Below are 20293 nucleotides of genomic sequence, written 5' to 3' on the forward strand. Positions count from 1 at the left end.
TCCTCATCCATAGGTGCATGAGTTTTGTTCAGTCTCTTACTGCATCCCCCACATCCCTTCCCCCCCCCCATAATAGTCAGTCCACTCCCTTTCTATGCCCCTGATTCTATTATAATCACCAGTTCATTCTGTTCATCAGATTATTTATTCACTTGATTTTTAGATTCACTTGTTGATAGATGTGTATTTGTTGTTCATAGTTTGTATCTTTACCATTTTCTTCTTCTTCCTCTTCTTAAAGGATACCTTTCAGCATTTCCTATAATACTGGTTTAGTGGTGATGAATTCCTTTAGCTATTTCTTATCTGTGAAGCTCTTTATCTGACCTTCCGTTCTGAATGATAGCTTTGCTGGATAAAGTAATCTTGGTTGTAGGTTCTTGGTATTCATCACTTTGCTGGCCGTGAGTCTGTTCCAAGCTCCGCTTGAGGAGGCATCCGCCAGGCCCCTCCCGAGGGCGGGGTCCGTGGCATCTCCTGCCCAGTCTGCCCTCGCGCGGAGACCCTTTCTCTGGGAACTCACCTCCACGCAGCTCAGGGAGGGCCCTGTTAGGGCCGCGCTTGGCCCTAGTCTCAGACCTTCCCAGGGGACATGGGGTAGAGTGACGAGGTGCACTCAGCGCGTAGCCCCACCAATGAGCTTCCCTCCGCCCTGGTATTCATCACTTTGAATATTTCTTGCCACTCCCTTCTGGCCTGCAAAGTTTCTGTTGAGAAATCAGCTGACAGTCGTATGGGTATTCCCTTGTAGGTAACTGGGTTTCTTTCTCTTGCTGCTTTTAAGATTCTCTCTTTGTCTTTTGCTCTTGGCACTTTAATTATGATGTGTCTTGGTGTGGTCCTCTTTGGGTTCCTTTTGTTTGGGGTTCTCTGTGCTTCCTGGACTTGTAAGTCTATTTCTTTCACCAGGTAGGGGAAGTTTTCTGTCATTATTTCTTTAAATAGATTTTCAATATCTTGCTCTCTCTCATCTTCTGGCACCCCTATAATTCTGATGTTGGTACGCTTGAAGCTGTCCCAGAGGCTCCTTACACTATCTTCGTATATTTGGATTCTTTTTTCATTTTGCTTTTCCAGTTGGGTGTTTTTTGCTTCTTCGTATTTCAAATCTTTGACTTGATTCTTGCAATCCTCTAGTCTGGTGTTGGGAATCTGTATAATATTCTTTTTTAAAAAAAATATATTTTATTGATTTTTTACAGAGAGGAAGGGAGAGAGATAGAGTTAGAAACATCGATGAGAGAGGAGCATCGATCAGCTGCCTCCTGCACATCTCCTACTGGGGATGTGCCCACAACCCAGGTACATGCCCTTGACCGGAATCGAACCTGGGACCTTTCAGTCCGCAAGCCGACACTCTATCCACTGAGCCAAACCGGTTTTGGCGGGAATCTGTATAATATTATTTCAGTCAGTGTATGCTTAATTTCTAGTTGGTCTCATTAGATTTCTTGTAGATCTCATTAAGTTTATTGGCAGTTTCTAGAAAATTCTTGAAAAACCTTAAAAGTGTGGTTTTGAACTCTATGTCCAGTAGTTTGCTTTCCTCCATTTCTGTCATTTGTGTCCTTTTTCTTTGTCTCCGCATTTTTTATGCTTCCCTGTGTTGATAAAGTGGTTTTCTGTGCTGAGTGTCCTCTAGGGCCCAGTGGTTCAGCCTCCCCAATTACCTGAGGAGGACACTCTTGGTGCACCCCCTCGTGGTCTTTGTGCACAGTCTTGTTGTAGTTAAGCCTTCATTGTTGTAGTTATCACTGGGAGGAATTGACCTCCAGGCCAATTGGCTGTGAGAATCAGCTGTGTCTGCAGTGGGAGAACTTCTGTGCTGGAGACACCCCTCTGGGGCAAGACTTGCTTCAATGGGGCTTTGGTGCTCACTGAGTCTGCCCCCTGAGTGTGTCCTTTATGGTTCCGCGGAGCTGCAAACTGGATGGTCCCTCTCTGACCTCTGGGTTTCCTTGCTCCTGGATCTCTAGGGAGGTGCTAATCTAGCCTTTGCCTGAGGCTATCCAGCAAAAGCCTCTGTGCAGGGCTTGGGTGGGGCGGGGTCCCAGGGGATCAACAGAGCGGAGAGGGCAGTTATGGCTGCTCTCAGTCCTGCCCTCAGAGGCCCTGCTTCTCAGTGTCCCGGCAATCGCTGAAAGCACCCCTGCGAGAAAGCTGCCCTCAAGTTCTGACCAATGCCAGACAGCTCAGTTTCTCCCGTGTGAGTCTGGGTCCCCAGAGACTTGCCTGGAACTGGAGCTCAGAGCTTGAGACTCCCTCCCAATTGAAAAAGACAACTGTGTCCTCAGCCGCCATCCCTCTCTGCATGCACCTCTGTACCTCTGTATTTTACTTCCACACTGCACCTCCTCTGAGTCTTGGTATGCTTTTCTCTTTCCTTCTAGTTGTAGAATTTCCACTCAGCCAGCCTTCCTGTGGTTCTGAATGATGTCCGTTATGTCTTTTAGTTGTATTTTTGAAGTGGTTGTTCGAGGCAGCAAACTCCGGTGTTTACCTATGCCGCCATCCTTTTTTCTCTGTAAATCCTTATTGATAAGATAGTCTGTTACTGGAACTTGCCTGCTTAAGGGCTATGGGTGTAGCCCAAACCAATAAAAGGTTGGCGAGGCCTGAGCACCAGTGGAAGTCCTTCCCCTTGAGTTGGACTTACCCGTCTGGCCCCCCAATATTTCCAAATTATCTCTTGTCTCTTCTCTTTCGTGTGCGGCTCCTCTTCCAGATCCTGAACCCTGAACCACGTGGGACGTGGGGGGAAACATTTACAACAGCTGCTGGCCAGACTGGGAGAGAGAGCCAAGTGCTGATCTAAAGTTGCCACAGAGCAACCGTCAGTCCCTGCTTCTCTCTTCAGGCCTCTCTCTGGCTCTGATTTGCAGCCCCCTCAGCAGTCAGTGCTGGGGCACTGTCTGCAGCAGAAGCAGTCAGCAACTGGGTTGCTATGGCAACCCAGCAGCACTGCCTACAGGACTGACTTCTGGTTGGTTGAGCCTCAGTAGTGACTGGTTATGACCCATCCTATATATTAGGATGTTTGGCCTGGATGGTTTTGTTCAGTGGTTGAGTGTTGACCTATGAACCAGGAGATCAAGGTTCTATTCCCAGTCAGGGTACATGCCCGGGTTGTGGGCTTGATCTCGATCCCCAGTAGGGGGTGTGCAGGAGGAAGCTGATCAATGATTATCATTGATATTTCTGTATTTCCCTCTCTGAAACGAATAATGCAGTGGGGCCTTGACTTATGAGTGTCCCGACTAACGAGTTTTTTGAGATACCAGCTGTCTCTCGGCCGATTTTTTGCATTGAGTTGACAGAGTAATTTGAGTTAACGAGTTCCTTAACGAGTTCAGTCTCGGAACGAATTAATCTCGTAAGTCAAGGCCCCACTGTATATAAAAAAAGTTCATCATTCTGTGAATTTTTATATTGTAATAAGTGTATATATATATGTATTTTAAAATAAACGTATTCTTAAGAATATTCCCACAGATGAAGAATTTAGTATGGTACACGTGTGTTATTTTGCTAAAAAATTTATATTTAAAAAAATGTATTTTTATTGCTTTCAGAGAGGAAGAAGAGGTAGAAACATCAATGATGAGAATCATTGATTGGCTGCCTTCTGCATGCCCCCTACTGGAGATTGAGCCTGCAACTGGGCATGTGCCCTTGTTTGGAATCGAACCCCACAGGCTGAGGCTCTATCTACTGAGCCAAACCCACTAGGGCTGCTAAAGAATTTCTAAATGAATTTCACATACAATGAAAATGGCAACAAAATTAAAACTGAGTAAAACAGATGAGTAAATCTACAACTCCAGAATTAGTCTCATTTAGAAAGGACCTATGCTAATAAAGCCTTAGGAATAGACATTCTGGATGCTCTTTAAAGTCCCAGTAGCATTTCCATAACATCCATATTTAACCAAAGTAAACACAATTTAAGTACTGATTGCATGGCCCTGAGGCACTTAATCTAGAACTCAACCAAAGTGTTATTGTTTGCTAGAGGAAAAGTTGGCTTGTATATTTTCTGTGATACCCACACCAGAACTTTATTCAGTTGTAGGATGCAACTTGAAGTAAAATTAGTTTGTACTGTTCTAGTAGAAGCCCTGTTTGTTCTTTCCCTAAGTATCTAACATTTACACATACTGTCCACATACAGACACTGCAATCACTACCAGGAAGATTATCATCCAAAACCCATCGTCAAAAAATGAGAAGAGCAACATAGCCTTCTCTCTTCATCTGCATGCAATGTATTGTAGTGCTTCTGCTAAAACATTACCCTAAACTAAATTATAATTCTGAAAAGCTCCATAGCAGGTACCAGGCAACACAAGCCTGTATCTCTCCGCTCCAACCCGTCCTCCACCCCACCCCCTGCGGTGACATTATCAACTACATTGCAGGATAGGTATTAATCTCATTTCACAGTTAAGAAATTCAAAGTAAAAGATACAGGTCTCCTCAGCTGCAAATGAAACCAAAACTCATGACTAGACTCATAGCCACTACCTCTCATTCACTGCTATAGAATTTAAGCAAATAAATAGGACAAACATTTTTTTCTAACAAAACCACTTTTATTTTTTTAATCATTTACTACTAAATACAGAACAAAACTTAAGTGTGGAGGCAGTCAGTATTCACTTGGTTTCAACTGATCGTGTTAAAGGCTTGTGTCCTGTGCAACCTTACCGCTGTGCATAAAATGTTCACTGAAAAATAACCTAGGTATGGGTTCCTGTCACTGCATTTTACATCAGTGACACTATTTTACAGCCCAAAACTTAATCCCTTTTGAAAAGTTAAGTATATTTGTATTCAGAGATTACAAGTGAGGAAACAGACTAATACTAGGTTTAACCAGGTGAAACTGCCAACATTTTACTTGTTTTGATTTACAAAAACGGCAGTCATATGGTTCAACCATCACCTACTAAGAAAGTTTTTGTAGGTTTAAGTAAATGTCACTTCTGTTCAACAGTTTTAAAATGACTATTAGGGCCATTATTAGAACTTCATAACTATAGACAAAATTCCTTTGGATAAAATCTTTAAAAAGTTACTTACTATAAACTGTAAAAACAATGCTGCTTTCTATATGGCATTTCAATTTTAAAAGTTAAAAAAATTATCAGACTTGGATAAGAGCTATACTTCCAAGTCTCATTTCCCCCTTAAACCCAGCCACTCTACACTACTCATTTCATAAATGAATAAATATTTAGTATTGTACATTAGATACATACCATTGAATTGCTATACTATTCCAGCAAAGGCAAATATTTCACTGAAAATATAAATTTAGTAGATATAGGTGGGATCATTTATCCTACAGTTACTTTACTCAACCCAATTCCTATACCCAAAATATGAGAAATTTATACTAAGAAATAGATTGTTTTAGAAATTAAAGCAACTTTGATAATTCTGATGGTAACTAATCACTACAGTGATGGATTGTATAGTAAATATGTAGATTGTAGGGCAAAGGACTTGATTTGTAAAATGAATGAGGTAAATGTCATACATTCAACAGCTTGTAAATAAATACAAATACGGTTTTACAGGAACATGAACATAGGTTTAAGGGTTTTATTATCAAAGACTTGTAAAACAATTTCAGAAACTGTACATCAACATGGCACAGACTGTAGCCTACTTTTGTTTTTACTGCACAAAAGTGAAGCTGGAAACTCCTGTAACTAAGAAAACAGTTGCCTAAACTACTTTGCATTTAACATGGAATCACTGTGGGCATAAGATTACTACTGCAGTAACACAAATTTATTGGTTTTATACAACTTGAGATCAAATAAAAAGTACATTATCAAGTACATTTGTCTCACTTTAAAAGCATATGGTCAATTTAAAATGCACTACCCCCTTTTTCCAACATTGATATTAAAACAAATTAATAAAAGTGAAAAATTGAAAATTAGGACAAGAAATAAGTCTTTTACAGATGGACTCAGGATAGGCAGATAGCTTTCAATGATGTAGGTGTGAAATAAATTATTTCAGGGAAAACAATTCCCAAACACCTTATGAAAAAGTATACAACTCTACTTCAAAATATGCTATTTACTCACTGCCAAAGACAGTTTTATTTCAAATTTTGTTTCTGTAATTAAAGCCTAAGCAGCCATCAAAAAAGGTTAGTGCATATATAACCTTTCAAAGTTAAACAAAAGCCACAAAATTTCAGCCACAAGGCTTAAAGGATTATCTATTTCAAATGCTTATTTCCAGATGTAACTATAAGAATGTTAACTTGTCATATCAACGAACAAGACCATAAGTAGATCCATCATGTTGGAGGATTTTAATGACATTGAGGATATTCCTGTCACAATTAACATGCAATCAGTGCATTCCCTACAGGGCTCTATTACGGCAATGAATCAAATTCTAGAAATACTATAAGTGAACTTACTTAATAAAGGAGATTATACAACATAAACAATCCATGCCTGCTGTAGATGCATGCAGCTTTTCACTTCTGCTATGAAGCAGCACCAGAATAGTCAAGCTGCTTGGTTACTCAATCAGATTTCACCACATCAAGAATTGGTTACCCACATAGCATTTTCTAAAAACTTTTGGATGTAAATAATATCAATTACAGGAGCGTTATAACCATTTGTAGCTCAGAGCTGTATACATCTAAGGTTTGAGATGAACAAATACAGCATGAAGATATCACACAAAGGAATGACACTGATGCATGTATACAGGTGGATTCTCATGGAGGCCATATTCAGTCACTCATATCCATGTCTTCTTCATGATGATCATCACCATTCACTTTGGATTCTCTCAGGGGATCACCAGTTCCCTTTTCCACAGAACATTCTTTTGTTTTGGGGGAAACTGGTTCTGTTGGTTTCTTCTCCTCTTTTTTCTCTTTCTCGCTGTCATACCCCTGTTCCTCTTCATCATAATCCCGTGTAACCTGCTTTGCCAAGGAGAATAATAAAAGTAAACGTCTTCACAGAAAAATCACTTCTTATAAGTACTAGTACCACCTAAAATACCAAAATAAATTAGTATGTAAACATACTTTTACATCTTTATCACTCTCAGATTTTCTTTCCCGATCCTTTTCTTTATCTTTACTTTTCTTCTTCTTGCTTGTTGATCGTTCTCGTTCATCTCTGCCTCTTTCTTTGTCTTTATCTTTCTTCTTCTCCTTTTTATGCCTAGGATAACAGTAAAATGTTCTCAAAGAAAAAAAAGATGCTTTAAAGGATACGCTTGAGAATTTTAACCTGTAAGTATAGCAATAAGTTTTAACTTGTTTAGATGCTAAGCTTGACCCAAGTTCACATGATATAAAGAGGGTACAGGGCCCTGGCCGGGTAGCTCAGTTGGTTAGACCATTGTCCTGATACACCACTAAAGTTGCAGGTTTGATCTCGTCAAGGCACAACAGGGGTGGGGAACCTTTTTTCTGCCAAGGACTATTTGGATATTTATAACATCAATTCCTGGGCCATACAAAATTATCAACCTAAAAATTAGCCTGCTGTATTTGGTCAAACATTTAATTAACTTACCCCTAATGCCTTGGCAAGGCCAGACCAAAATTTAGCAGCACCCGCGGTCTGGACGTTTCCCACCCCTGGACATACAAGAAGCAACCAATAAATACATAAATAAGTGGAATAACAAATTGATGTTTCTATCAAATTAATAAATAATAAAAAAAGACTAGCCCAGCCAGTTTGGCCCAGTGGTTGAGTGTCGAACTATGAACCAGGAGAGGTCAAGGTTTGATTCCTGGTCAGGGCATATGCCCGGGTTGCAGTCTCAATCCCCAGTGTGCAGTGTGCAGGAGACAGCCAATCAATGATTCTCTCGCCATCACTGATGTTTATATATATCTCTCTCTCCCTTATCTGAAATCAATGAAAATATATTTTAAAAAATATATAGCAAATATCCATTTTCAAAACACTGGACACAAGCCATGCTCAATAATAGAAGAAAACTAATTTGGTTACAGGCATAAAATGCTCAATCCTCCACAGTGTTTATTAAAACAGTCTCAAATCGTAAGAGAAAAATAAAAGCACATTCATAGCATTTTAATGGAAAAAAAAGTTCTGAAAATTAGAAAGAGTACACCTAAATCATTAGCATTCTTACCTCCTAGGGGACGGTGAGCGAGACAATTTTCTTTTCGGAGACCTGGGCTTTTTAGGAGATCTTGTGCCACTCCTGCTTCGTCGACGTCGTCTCTCTCTAGGACCACAAATGTACAAACTAGACTTTAAAATACAGACACATCATAGCAGATATGTCTATGATGGAGCTCCATTAGGAACTCAGAGCATTTTCAAATACAGTTTTGAGCTGAAGAATCAAATGAGTAATAATAAACCACAATTCTTTTTCAAACCATGTCCCTTTCCTTTAATGCTCTCAAGAAAACCCTCATTTCCAGCAATTCTTAAATTACATTATCATAACATCAGATTTGTTAAACTTGAGGAAAGATTAACAATCAGTTTTTGATTCATATATCAGTGTCCAGAAGAGGTATAGGATCGTATGTTGCAGATACTAGTAAAATAAAAAATTACTCTTAAATTCACTGGGTAAAATTTAGAGAACTAAAGTTAATGTTAATGTAGGATCAAATCGATTGCCTATACTCCAGCAAGCCATGTCCCCCAACACTGCTTTGAGCAATCATTGTTTAAGAAATATAGCCCTTTCCCTCTCTTTAAAACAGGGTGCAGAGCCTTTTTTCTGCCTAGTGCCACTTGGATATTTGTAACATCATTCGTGGGCTATACAAAATTATCAACTTAAAGATTAGGCTGCTGTCCTGGCTGGTGTGGCTCAGTTGGTTGAGCGTCAGCCATGCACCAAAAGGTTGCCAGTTTGATTGCTGGTTAGGGCACATGCACAGGTTGCAAGCTAAAACCCCGGTGGGTGGTGGTGGTGGGGAGGTTTGGTTGCAGGAGGCAGCCAATCAATGTTCTGCTCTCACATAGCTTTTCTCTCTCACTGCCCCTTCCTCTCTCTTGGTGAGATGTTCCCCACCTGTGGTTTAAAATGTAGCTTAAAAAAAAATTCTGCTGGTTACTATTCTCAAAAGCTATTAGGACGTGTAAGATTACAATTTAGGCACAAAATAAAAATAAAACCCCATTAATTTCAGTTGTCTAGCTTCCATAAAAGCTTTAGGAAAAAAACCCCCCACAAAAAAACCACCAAAAACCAACCAAACAAAAAATTACCTTTACAACCCTGTGTGGCACCTCCCCTCACAGTCCTGGAAACATTACACACAACTTTTCATTCGTCAAATATTATCAAGGTGATCCAATAATTAAGCAGTGTAAAGTGCTTATGAATAAGTATATTAAATAAAGGAACAGGCAAAAACAACAAAAAGAAAAAATAAAAGGAAAAAAATAGCCACTAGTTAGCAAGGTAAGAAAAATAAATGCTGCACACCCCACCTTTCCCTAAGACCTAGTTTGTCATTTTCTTAAATACTTACACATGGTTTCATTTTCTGTTTTAAATAGTTGCCTCTCCGTATCTGCAGGTTTTACATCTATGGATGCCAGAGGGTTAACTGTATGCATTATTCTGTGCCATTTAATAAAAGGTGTGCCCCCCAAATGTATACACATATTTTGAATAATTATAAAGGCAGTGTTTATAAAATACATTTCATTTTCAAAATTGAGGCATCAGCAGTTAAACTGTGCATACATCTTTTGGGGACACCCTGTATAAGGGACTTGAGCTTCTTGGATTTTGGTTCCTGCAGGGGGTTCTAATATAATTTACATTTTCTGAAAATATTCCTCACCCTGAGAAGAAACCCCATAATAAATTACCTTTAGGTATCACACCCCAACCATTAATCTACTTTTTGTCTTTATAGATTTATCTATTCTGGACACCTGTCAATGGAATCCTACAATTTATGGTTCTTTGTGACTCACTACTTTCATCTAAGTTGCCAAGGCTCATCCACCTGGTAACATTTATCAGTACTTTATTCCTTTTCATTGCTGGATAATTCATTGTATAGCTATACCATTTTATTCACACATGTTAGTTAATGAACATCTGGGCTGACTTTCTGGTTATTATGAGTAATAACACTGCTATGAAAATTAGTGTACACAGTTTTGTGTGTAACATTTTCATTTCTTTTGGGTATATCCTTAGAAGTGAAAATACTGTGTCAAAACTCTTAATATTTTAAAGGAATTACCAACCGTTTTCCAAAGCAGTTGCACCATTTTATATTCGTGCCAGCAACATACAGAGTCCCAGGTTTTCCACATACTTGCCAACACTAGTAACCATCTGTCTTTTTTAATAATAACCATCCTAGTGTCTGTGTTTTTTGTTTGTTTTTTTAAATATTATTTTATTGATTTCTTATAGCGAGGAAGGGAGAGGGATAGAAAATTAGAAACATCGATGAGAGAGGAACATTGATCAGCCGCCTCTTGCACACCCCCCACTGGGGATATGCCCGCAACCAAGGTACATGCCCTTGACTGGAATCGAACCCGGGACCCTTCAGTCCGCAGGCTGACGCTTTATCCACTGAGCCAAACTGGTCAGGGAAGTGTCTGTGGTTTTGATTTGCATTTCCCTGATGACTAATGTATATCTTTTCATGTTTATTAGACACTTGCATATATTCTTTGGAGAACTGTCAATTCAGATTCTTTGGCAATTTTTTAATTAGGTTGTCTTACTATAATTGAGTTGTAACAGTTCTTTGTATATTCTAGACACAAGTCCCTTTTTGAATATATAATCTGTTACTTTCTAGCACTCTGGGTTGTCTTTAAATTCTTGACAGTATTCTTTGAAACAAACGTTTTTAATTTTTATGACCTCCAAAATTTACATTTATCTTTTGTTATTTATGCTTTTGATGTCATATCTAAAAACCATTGCCAAATTCAAGGTCATGAAGATTTACTTCCATTTTAGGTTTTACATTTAGGTCATGCATCCATTTTGAATTAATTTTTGTACATAGAGTGACCCTCCTAAGCATTTAATAATCAATGTAAGAAAACAATCACTACAGCAAAATGTGTAAACTAGATTGGAAGAAAATGGAGTTACTAAGTATGACCAGCCCTTACTAATCCTACAATAAAATCCCAATATGCAAATCAACCAAACAGCAGAACAACCAGTCGCCATGACATGCACTGACCACCAGGGGGCAGAAGCTCAACGCAGGAGCTGTCCCCGTCTGGGGGCAGCTCCTGCGTTGAGCCTCTGCACCCAAAAGGGAGGCAACCAGCGGTGGGGACCCTGATCGCCAGCCAGGCCTAAGGACTCTACCCTATATATTGGGAAGAGTCTCTTAGATTTAAAAATTAAAACCTGACAAGGCTACTCTAACACTGAAAAAACAGGATGACGCTGTGATGACATTCAAGGACTTTGGCTTGCACATTTTGTAGTCAGCCCTGATTCTGACACTTGTAACAACTATGTGACAAAGCCAATTACTTAACTTCTCTCTGCTTCAGTTTTTCCACCCATAAGATGGGGGAAATGGTACTACTGCCTCAGAAGGATCATGTTAAGTACTACTTTTTATAATCAGGGCAAAAAAATGTAGCTGCCCATACAACAGCAAGATGCCTTTCACCTGTATGAAAAGTATGGTCACTGGCGCATGCAGCATCCTGGATTGCGAGTCATGTCTGACTGCCCTGAGGGCACAGGCCAGGTTTAGGGTCCCTCCCCCGGCTGTGCACGAATTTCGGGCACTGGGCCTCTAGTTTCATAAATAACAATGTTTATATACCATTGCGAAAAACACATTCCTGTGGAGTAAAGTTAGCAACATTTAATTTTCACACTATGGCAGAATTACAAGTCTAAGAATGACACAAATTAGAACTTGACTACTTGCTATTATTTTATCAACAAAACCCTATATATAGGGGGAAAAACTCTTGACTATTAACGTGGACATTTAAAGCATGAATTACTATGTAATAAAAATAAGTTTCATGTAATAATTCAAATCAGGATACAAAATGCATGTAGCAAACTAGAAAATGACCTCTGTTGAACTCCATATTACGTCAAATTTACTCTACACAGGCATTCGCCAACCAGTGGTCCACATGGTCCAAAAGGTTGGCAACCGCTGCTCTACACTAAGCATGTCAAACTCACCACGAATTTGACATGCTTGCTCTACACCATAAATAGTAAGTAAAAAGAAAAGAACTTTAGGTTATTCTTCACAAGTTGCCTCTAAAATTTGTTAACACTGAAGTATGTACAGAGGTGGGCAAAAGAAGTTTTACAGTTCATATGGAAAACAATACAATAAGTAATAATATGAGAATAAATTTTTCTGTACTCACAACTGTAAACCTACTTTTGCCCACTCCTGTACGTACTAGAAAACACGCAATGCTCACAATCTATTGACATCCTTGCAAATAGTTTTAAGAAATGCCAAGAATTTATAATGTCTTACCTGCTTGCACTTCTGGACCGTCTGGCTGTGCTATAACTTTTTGGTGGTGTTTTGGAACGTTTCTTTTCTTTGTCTTCTTTCTTTTTGTCTCTAATAAATGAACATAATTTATGAATGCATTAATAAGTTTCACCTAATAAAAACTTATATAGTACACCAAATAAACACAAAAGAACAGTGAGATCTAATTCCATTCTTAAAATAAAATGAGCATTATTCTGATACTAAATATAGAAATATAATTCGAATGGTATTACTTGTGATTAAAAATTTTTAAGAAAAAAATCCTACTTTTCTGGTATTCTACAGAAAACTTCTCTCCAATAGAGAGCATAGACTATAGAGAGAAAATGATAAAGGATGTTGGCCAGTTTCTTGATTGACTGGTACAAAAACCAATCCTATCTAATAAAAGAGAAACATGGTAATTAGTGTACGTCTACTACCCTTCCCATTGGCTAATCAGCAAGATATGCAAATTAACTGCCAGCCAAGATGGTGGCCGGCAGCCAGGCAGCTTGAAGCGAACATGAGGCTTGCTTGCTTCAGTGACGGAGGAAACCAACGTTCCCCGCCTGCCTTGCCGGCCTCTGAGCTTGCAGTTTGAAACATTGTTACAAATATAGTAGCTAAACAAAACCCCAGAAACCTGCTTTCAGCCAGCGGGGATCTCAGAGCTGGAGTTGAAACAGTGTTTCGATTATAGAACACAAAAAAACCAGATACCTGCTTTTAGCAACAGAGGCCTCAGAGCTGGAGCTAAAGCTAAAGCTGGCCAAGAATAAAAAAGAAACAGAAAAAAAGGAGCAGTTGGGAGCTTCAGTCACCCGCCAGCCTGAAAACAGCCTTCAGCCCCTCACCCAGACTGGCCAGGCACCCCAGTGGGGACCCCCACCCTGAAGGGTGTGTGACCAGCTGCAAACAGCCATCATCTCCTCACCCAGGCTGGCCAGGCACCCCAGTGGGGACCCCCACCCCGATCCAGGACACCTTTCAGGGCAAACCAGCCAGCCCCCACCTGTGCACCAGGCCACTATCCTATATAGTAAAAGGGTAATATGCCTCCCAGCACCAGGATCAGTGTGACAGGGGGCAGCACCCAAACCCCCTGATCGCCCTGCGGCTCTGTGTGTGACAGGGGGCGGGGCCACAACCTCCTTATCCGGCCTGCTCTGTTGGTGACAGGGGAAGGCGCCCCAACCCCGATCAACCCTGCTCTGTGCCTGATAGTGGGGAGCTCCCCAACTCCCTGATTGCCCTGCGGCTGTGTGTGTGACAGGGTGCGGCGCCCCAACCTCCCCCACAGGCCCTGCTGTGTGTGACGGGGTACAGCCATAACCTCCCCATCGGCCCTGCCCTGAGTGTGAGAGTGGCGGCGCCCCAACCCCCTGATTGGCCCTGCTCTGTGGGTTATAGAGGGCGGTGCCCCAACCCCCTGATCCGCCCTGCTCTGTGCATGACAGGGGGGAGCTCCCCAACCCCCTGATGGACCCTGCTCTGTGCGTGACAGGGGGCAGAACCCCAATCCCCTTGATGGGCCCTGCTCTGTGCGTGACAGCCCTGCTCTGTGCGTGACAGGGGGCAGCGCCCCAACATCCTGATTGACCCTGCTCTGTGCGTGACAGGGCGTGGCGCCGCAACCTCCCCATCGACCCTGCCTTGAGTGTGACAGGGGACGGTGCCCCAACCCCCCAATCGGCCCTACCCTGAGCGTGACTGAGGGTGGCATCGCAACCTCCCAATCTGCCCTGCTCTGTGCATGACAAGGGAAGGCGCCCCAACTCCCCAATTGGCCCTGCTCTGAGCCCGACCAGAGGCTGCACCTAGGGATTGGGCCTGCCCTCTGCCACCCGGGAGCAGGCCTAAGCCAGCAGGTTGTTATCTCCCGAGGGGGTCCCAGACTGCGAGAGGGCACAGGCCGGGCTGAGGGACCCCCACCCCCCCGAGTGCACAAATTTTTGTGTACCGGGCCTCTAGTAGTTTTAGTAATTGTCTCTAGGCTCTTCAATAGTCATTTTTCTCTCAAGTGATTTGTTTTACAACCCACCATTGGTCTATGTCTTCTGTCAGGCCAAAACCCATTATAATGCACTATCAAAATTAATTATTAGTATTCTTCCAAAGCACACACTCATGTTAACCTCTTTCATGGACTTAGCCGACTTTCTACCTTTGTTTCTGCTGCTAACTATTCTGGGCTACTTGGTGCTAGTAGAAAAAATATCACATCATAATCAACTGGTACTGTAACCTTATCCATTCTAAGTCTTTTTACAGATTATTATGAATTGACTTTTATTCCCCTCAGCATGTTGTTTTTTTAAAAAAATATATATTTTGTTGATTTTTTACAGAGAGGGAGAGGGATAGTTAGAAACATTGATCAGCTCCCTCCTACACACCTCCTACTGGGGATGTGCCCGCAACCAAGGTACATGCCCTTTACTGGAATCAAACCTGGGACCTTTCAGTCCACAAGCCGATGCTCTATCTACTAAGCCAAAGCGGTTAGGGCTCAGCATGTTTTTTAAAGGAAGTTATTATTTCTTTATAACAGTGTCTCTATTACTTGTGCTCAGTCTTCTCCTTCTAGAATCCCTATGATACAAATGTTGTTTTGTTTCATGGTGTCCCAAAGTTCCCTTAAACTATCCTCCTGATCTTCAATTTTTCCTTTTGCTGCTCTAATTGTTTTTTTTCCTACCTTGTATTTCAAGTCACTGATTCTATCTTCTGCACCACTTAATCTACTTTTGATTCCTTCTAATGTATTCTTTATGTCAGATATTAATCTTCATTTCCAACTGATTCTTTTTTTAAAATATATTTTATTGATTTTTTACAGAGAGGAAGGGAGAGGGATAGAGAGTTAGAAACATCGATCAGCTGCCTCCTGCACACCCCCAACTGGGTATGTGCCTGCAAGTAAGGTACATGCCCTTGATAGGAATCGAACCTGGGACCCTTTAGTCCAGAGGCCGACGCTCTACTGAGCCAAACTGGTTAGGGCCCAACTGATTCTCATTTATGGTTTCTATTTCCTGTTTCATGCTGTTGTAGTTCTAAGTTTCTGGAAATCCTCACAAAGTTCCTTGATCATCTTTATAACCATTACTTTGAACTCTGTACCTGACAAATTGCTTGCCTCCTTTTTCACTTAGCCTCCTTTCTGGAGATTCCCCCTTTTATTTGTGTGTTGGTTGTCTCCCCATTTTTGCTGTCCCTTTGTATTTCTTTCTATGTATTAGATCAAATTGCTAAGCCTTCCAGTCTTCATGGGATGGTCTTATGTAGTAAGTATATTGTGCAGTCTCTCAGATCTCTTGAGTTGGGGGCGGGCGGGCTAGGAATGTCCCTTGTGCAATTTGTTATTTCCTATTGTAATTGGGTCTTGAATGTTGTTGTCCCATTCGTGGGAAGAATCTCCTTTCAGGATGGGTGAATGTGAGGCCACCCCCATACACATTATGTCGTGCAGGTGTGCATCTGATCACGAACGGTCTTGGACAACAGCTCTCCCACCAGGCAAAGGTCTTTGTTTCTAAGCTAACAGCTTGCCTGAGATCAACTGAGAACACCTGTTCCCTGTGAGGAGATTTGCTACAGAAATACTCCCCCCCACCCCCGCTTTGGATCACCATTTTCACCAAGACTATGGACAAAGGGATCAATACTGTATTTGTTGAATGAGAAATCCCTTACATCCATAAACAGACATATACATTCATCCTTAACTATTCCACAGTTTTAGAGATTAAAGTGTCTCTTGTTGCTCTAAACCAATTCTCCCATCCCTTCCTTCCTTGGTCACCCTGTTCCATCAGTCACCCCTTATCTTCATTCAAGTCATTTTATTTTGTTAATCCTCACGGAAGGATATTTTTCCATTAGTTTTTAGAGAGTGGAAGGGAGGTGGGAAGACAGAAAGAGAGAGAAACATAGATGTGAGTCACAATGTTTGGTTGCCTCTCACACATGCCCTGACCAGGGCCAGCTATCAAACCTGCAACTGAGGTATGTGCCCTTGACTGGAATTGGACCCAGAATCCTTCAGGGCATATGTGGGAGGAAGCTTGTTTGTTTGACTGAATTAAGAGATGACCCACCTTGTAAAACACAACTAAAAGCCTTGTTACAGTCTCAAACAGTCAGCAAAACTATCCCAGAATTTTATGTTCCCAGTTGTTACATGTTTGCCAAGAATAAATTTTGTTGGTCCCCTTCTGTCCTTTTTAAAAATTACATAATTAAATGAATAGGTAAAGTAGTATAAAGAACTGCTTCTAAAAAAATGAGGCAAATATTTTAGAAAGAGATAAAGGACAGTTGCTAAAAGAAATATTGTGAAACAAAGTGTGACAACTCTACATAGGAAAAAAAAAACTAGGCATTTTTCAAGTGACAGAATTCTCTTGCCACTTTAAAGGTGGTTCAGAAGAAAACAATGATTTGGTAAATGTTACTCAAGGCTATCATGCTAATTTAAAGTTTCACTTTAAATGAAAAAGACTTATTATTGAACACATATTTAAGTCAAAATGTTTGCCTTTGATTGACAAATTATATATTTTTATTGATTTCAGAGAGATAGGGAGAGGGAAAGATAGAAACATCAATGATGACAGAACCATCAATCAGCTGCCTCCTGCAACCACCCCACTGGGGATCAAACATGCAACCTGAGGAATCCAATCTCGTGGTTCATAGATCAACACTGAATCACTGAGCCATACCAGCAGGCAATATATTTGCTTTTTAATAAATCCTCACTTCAATTCTCTACTGGTCCCAAATCATGGGATAAGAGACTCTAAAATATGGCATATAGTCAATTTTAATATATAACATATATTTATTGATTTCAGAGAGGAAGAGAAAAGGAGAGATAGAAACATCAACGATGACAGAGAATCATTTCTTGGCTGCCTCCTGCACCCCCCTACTGTGGATGAGCCCCGAACCCCGCATGTGTTCTGACCAGGAGTCAAACCCTGACCTCCTTGGTTCATAGGTCAATGCTCAGCCACTGAGTCACAGAAGCCAGGCATTAATAAATATTTTTAAGTATTGATGATGAAATGTGTAAAGATGAATTAAAGCATGGTTGTCTGTCATAAACTCCTTGGCATATCACAAGGGATGGTTGGTAGCACTAAATCCTTAGTGGTGGTTGAATGGATAGGAGGAAATAAAGGAAAGTAGTAGGATAGCTAAGAATTTCTACTACACAGAAATCTTACCTGGATCTTCAGCTATAAATAGAAATCTGAAGTTTAGAAAGGAAACAAGAAAAACAAATGCTAGACTCATCAAACTTTAGTTTCTTCCCCCTCTATTGGTATTTCCCAATACCATCGCTTTTGTCTTTAAGTAGTACAGTATTTGGGGTCTTGAGAACTCTAAATTTTGTCTTCCCACCCAATGTTAACCGTCCACTATACCTGTTTTTGGATGTGCTCCTTGACCTTCTACCTCTCTCTCTGGAATGAGATCTTCTCCGTCTGGGACTTTTGGATCGTCGCCTACTCCTTGACTTAGAATGTGACCTCCTTCTAGATCTGCTTCTTGACCGCCTAATGAAAGAAAGCCAATACATGTACTTAAATAGGAAAGGTTAGTTGTGTTTATGACTATATCACTTAGTATCAGATAAAAGACTTATAAGTTTCATTAAGTGGGGACAATTTACTACCAGTTATTTAGTCCAAATAATAAACATTTTTATTAGCCTAGAAATATGAATACCTTTTGTTGAAACTATCAAACTAGTCCTATGTCCATTGAAACTACAATAGCAAATGTAAAAATACTGCTAGAACATGAAAAAAAAAGATCAAATTAAAAAAAACCCTGAATGATTTGCATTATCTTCCTCAGTATATAGCACCTTAGCATGTTATTTATTGATTCTTCACTATTGCATGTTAAATCTATCACTTACCAAATATTCATATATGCTTACTACATGCTTTATAAATACTCATAATGAGCCTATAATGTAGGTATCATTACTCCCATCTTATAAATGAAACCACTTAATATTGCTTCTATAATTTCTAATTTTTGTTCTCTAAAATATATCCTACTTCTTTAATTTGCAATTTAAGAGCAATGCAGGCCTTCTTTATACAGATTTATATAATTCAGTACAAACTGCCTTATTCTCACTACCATTCCTTCCTGTCATGTAAAAGAAATGTCTCTGTACCCTCTTCATTCCACTCCTCCCCCCAAACCTATAGTTTCTTTCTCTCCCAGAATTTAGGTAAAATTAACCCTTTTGATGTTGTCATTAATCCTCCTTCCTGTAGTTTACTCCCTTCTACATTAAGATTAAAAATAAACTGCAATATTTTGCTTAGACTTAAATCATTTAACTTTTAGTGACGATTCCACCTTTCTCTGAAAATTTTCAAATATATTCTAAACCTTTTGCCTTCACATTTTCAAGGTGCCAAAGGACGGACATTTTATAAATGGAAATTATCTCATTTATAAGCCAGCAAACAACTGAGTGCATTCATTAACTAACCTCTTTCAGCCTACTACTTTAGCAAAGAAAAATAATAGCACTTCCATTACAGAACATTTGTAATTTAAAAGGAATTAAAAAACTCAGCACTCTGGCCTTAGTATAAGTATGTACATTAAATACTGACCCTCTTCTTCTTGCTTATGTATTAACAAAATTTCTGTTGCCATCATTTTCTAAAATAGCTGTTTCAAAATTCATCACTGGTGTTTCATCAAATCCAACGAATTTTTATTTTAATCATCTTATATTTGACCATATTACGCAACTATTTACTAAAACATTTCCCTCTTAAAAACATGTCTATATCCTAGAAAATTTTCATGTAATGCTTACCTTTTTGTAAGTTCCATAAGGACAGGAAGTGTGTATATCTTACTGACCACAAACCCTTGAGAAATTACTAGTGTGTCTGACTTAAATGAAAGGTATGAATATAGGGTGTCCCCCCCAAAATATATACACACACTTTGAATAATCATAAAGATTTTTTTGGGGACACTGTATTTTGATTCTAATATAAAATATCAGATTCCTCACTTTCTTGAAAAAAAAATTATTTTAAATATATTTTATTGATTTTTTTACAGAGAGGAAAGGAGAGGGAGAGTTAGGAACATCGATGAGAGAGAAACATCGAACAGCTGTCTCCTGCACACTCCCTACTGGGTATGTGCCCGCAACCAAGGTACATGCCCTTGATCAGAATTGAACCTGGGACCCTGGAGTCCGCAGGCCGACGCTCTATCCACTGAGCCAAACCGGTTAGGGCAAAAAATATATATATATATTTTTTTTACCATTGACAGTATTACAGATGACCTCCATTTCCTCCCCATGTCTCTCCCCCTGCCCAGGCTTTCACCACACTATTGTGCGTCCATGGGCTGTGCATAACCTATCTAATAATAGACAAACATGGTAATTGACCATATCTTCGCTACGCCTCCCATGGGCTAATCAGCACGACATGCAAATTAACCGCCAACAAAGATGGCAGCTAATTTGCATACTGCAGGCAGGGCAGGACAGCGCCATCCTGCCTGCCCTGCTGCCTTCTGGGCCTGCTATCTGCGACCTGACCAGGGGCGGCTGGGCAGGGCAGCAGTGATCGGCCAGCCCGCCTGGGTGTCCTGTGTGCGACCTGCCTAGGGCAACCCATGTGCAACCTGATCCGGGGTGGGGCAGGATTGGCCCTGCCGTGTGCAAGACCTGGGGAGTCGGTGCAGGCACCAAGGGTTCAG

At 40.4% G+C, this 20293-nt stretch overlaps 1 protein-coding gene across 14 annotated transcripts in view; it reads right to left on the reverse strand.

Annotated features, from left to right (window-relative positions):
• Window positions 1–5593: 5593 nt before the first annotated feature.
• SRSF11 (serine and arginine rich splicing factor 11) overlaps window positions 5594–20293 on the reverse strand; it is a 50544-nt gene continuing 35844 nt past the window's right edge. For 2 of the 14 annotated variants that reach the window (XM_059689200.1, XM_059689199.1), the window contains exons 9-13: window positions 17959–18090; window positions 12518–12607; window positions 8164–8280; window positions 7076–7283; window positions 5594–6970 (exon numbers count right to left, since the gene is read on the reverse strand). In XM_059689200.1, coding sequence (XP_059545183.1) covers window positions 6773–6970; window positions 7076–7283; window positions 8164–8280; window positions 12518–12607; window positions 17959–18090 — 745 coding nt within the window. In that variant the 3' untranslated portion in view covers window positions 5594–6772. Of the gene's footprint in view, window positions 6971–7075; window positions 7284–8163; window positions 8286–12517; window positions 12608–17958; window positions 18091–20293 lie in introns of those variants that run through there. The other 12 variants (XM_059689207.1, XM_059689204.1, XM_059689202.1 and 9 more) reach the window with 12 other exon arrangements.

This window comes from Myotis daubentonii, chromosome 3 (assembly GCF_963259705.1).
Source record: "Myotis daubentonii chromosome 3, mMyoDau2.1, whole genome shotgun sequence".
Taxonomy (NCBI): domain Eukaryota; kingdom Metazoa; phylum Chordata; class Mammalia; order Chiroptera; family Vespertilionidae; genus Myotis; species Myotis daubentonii.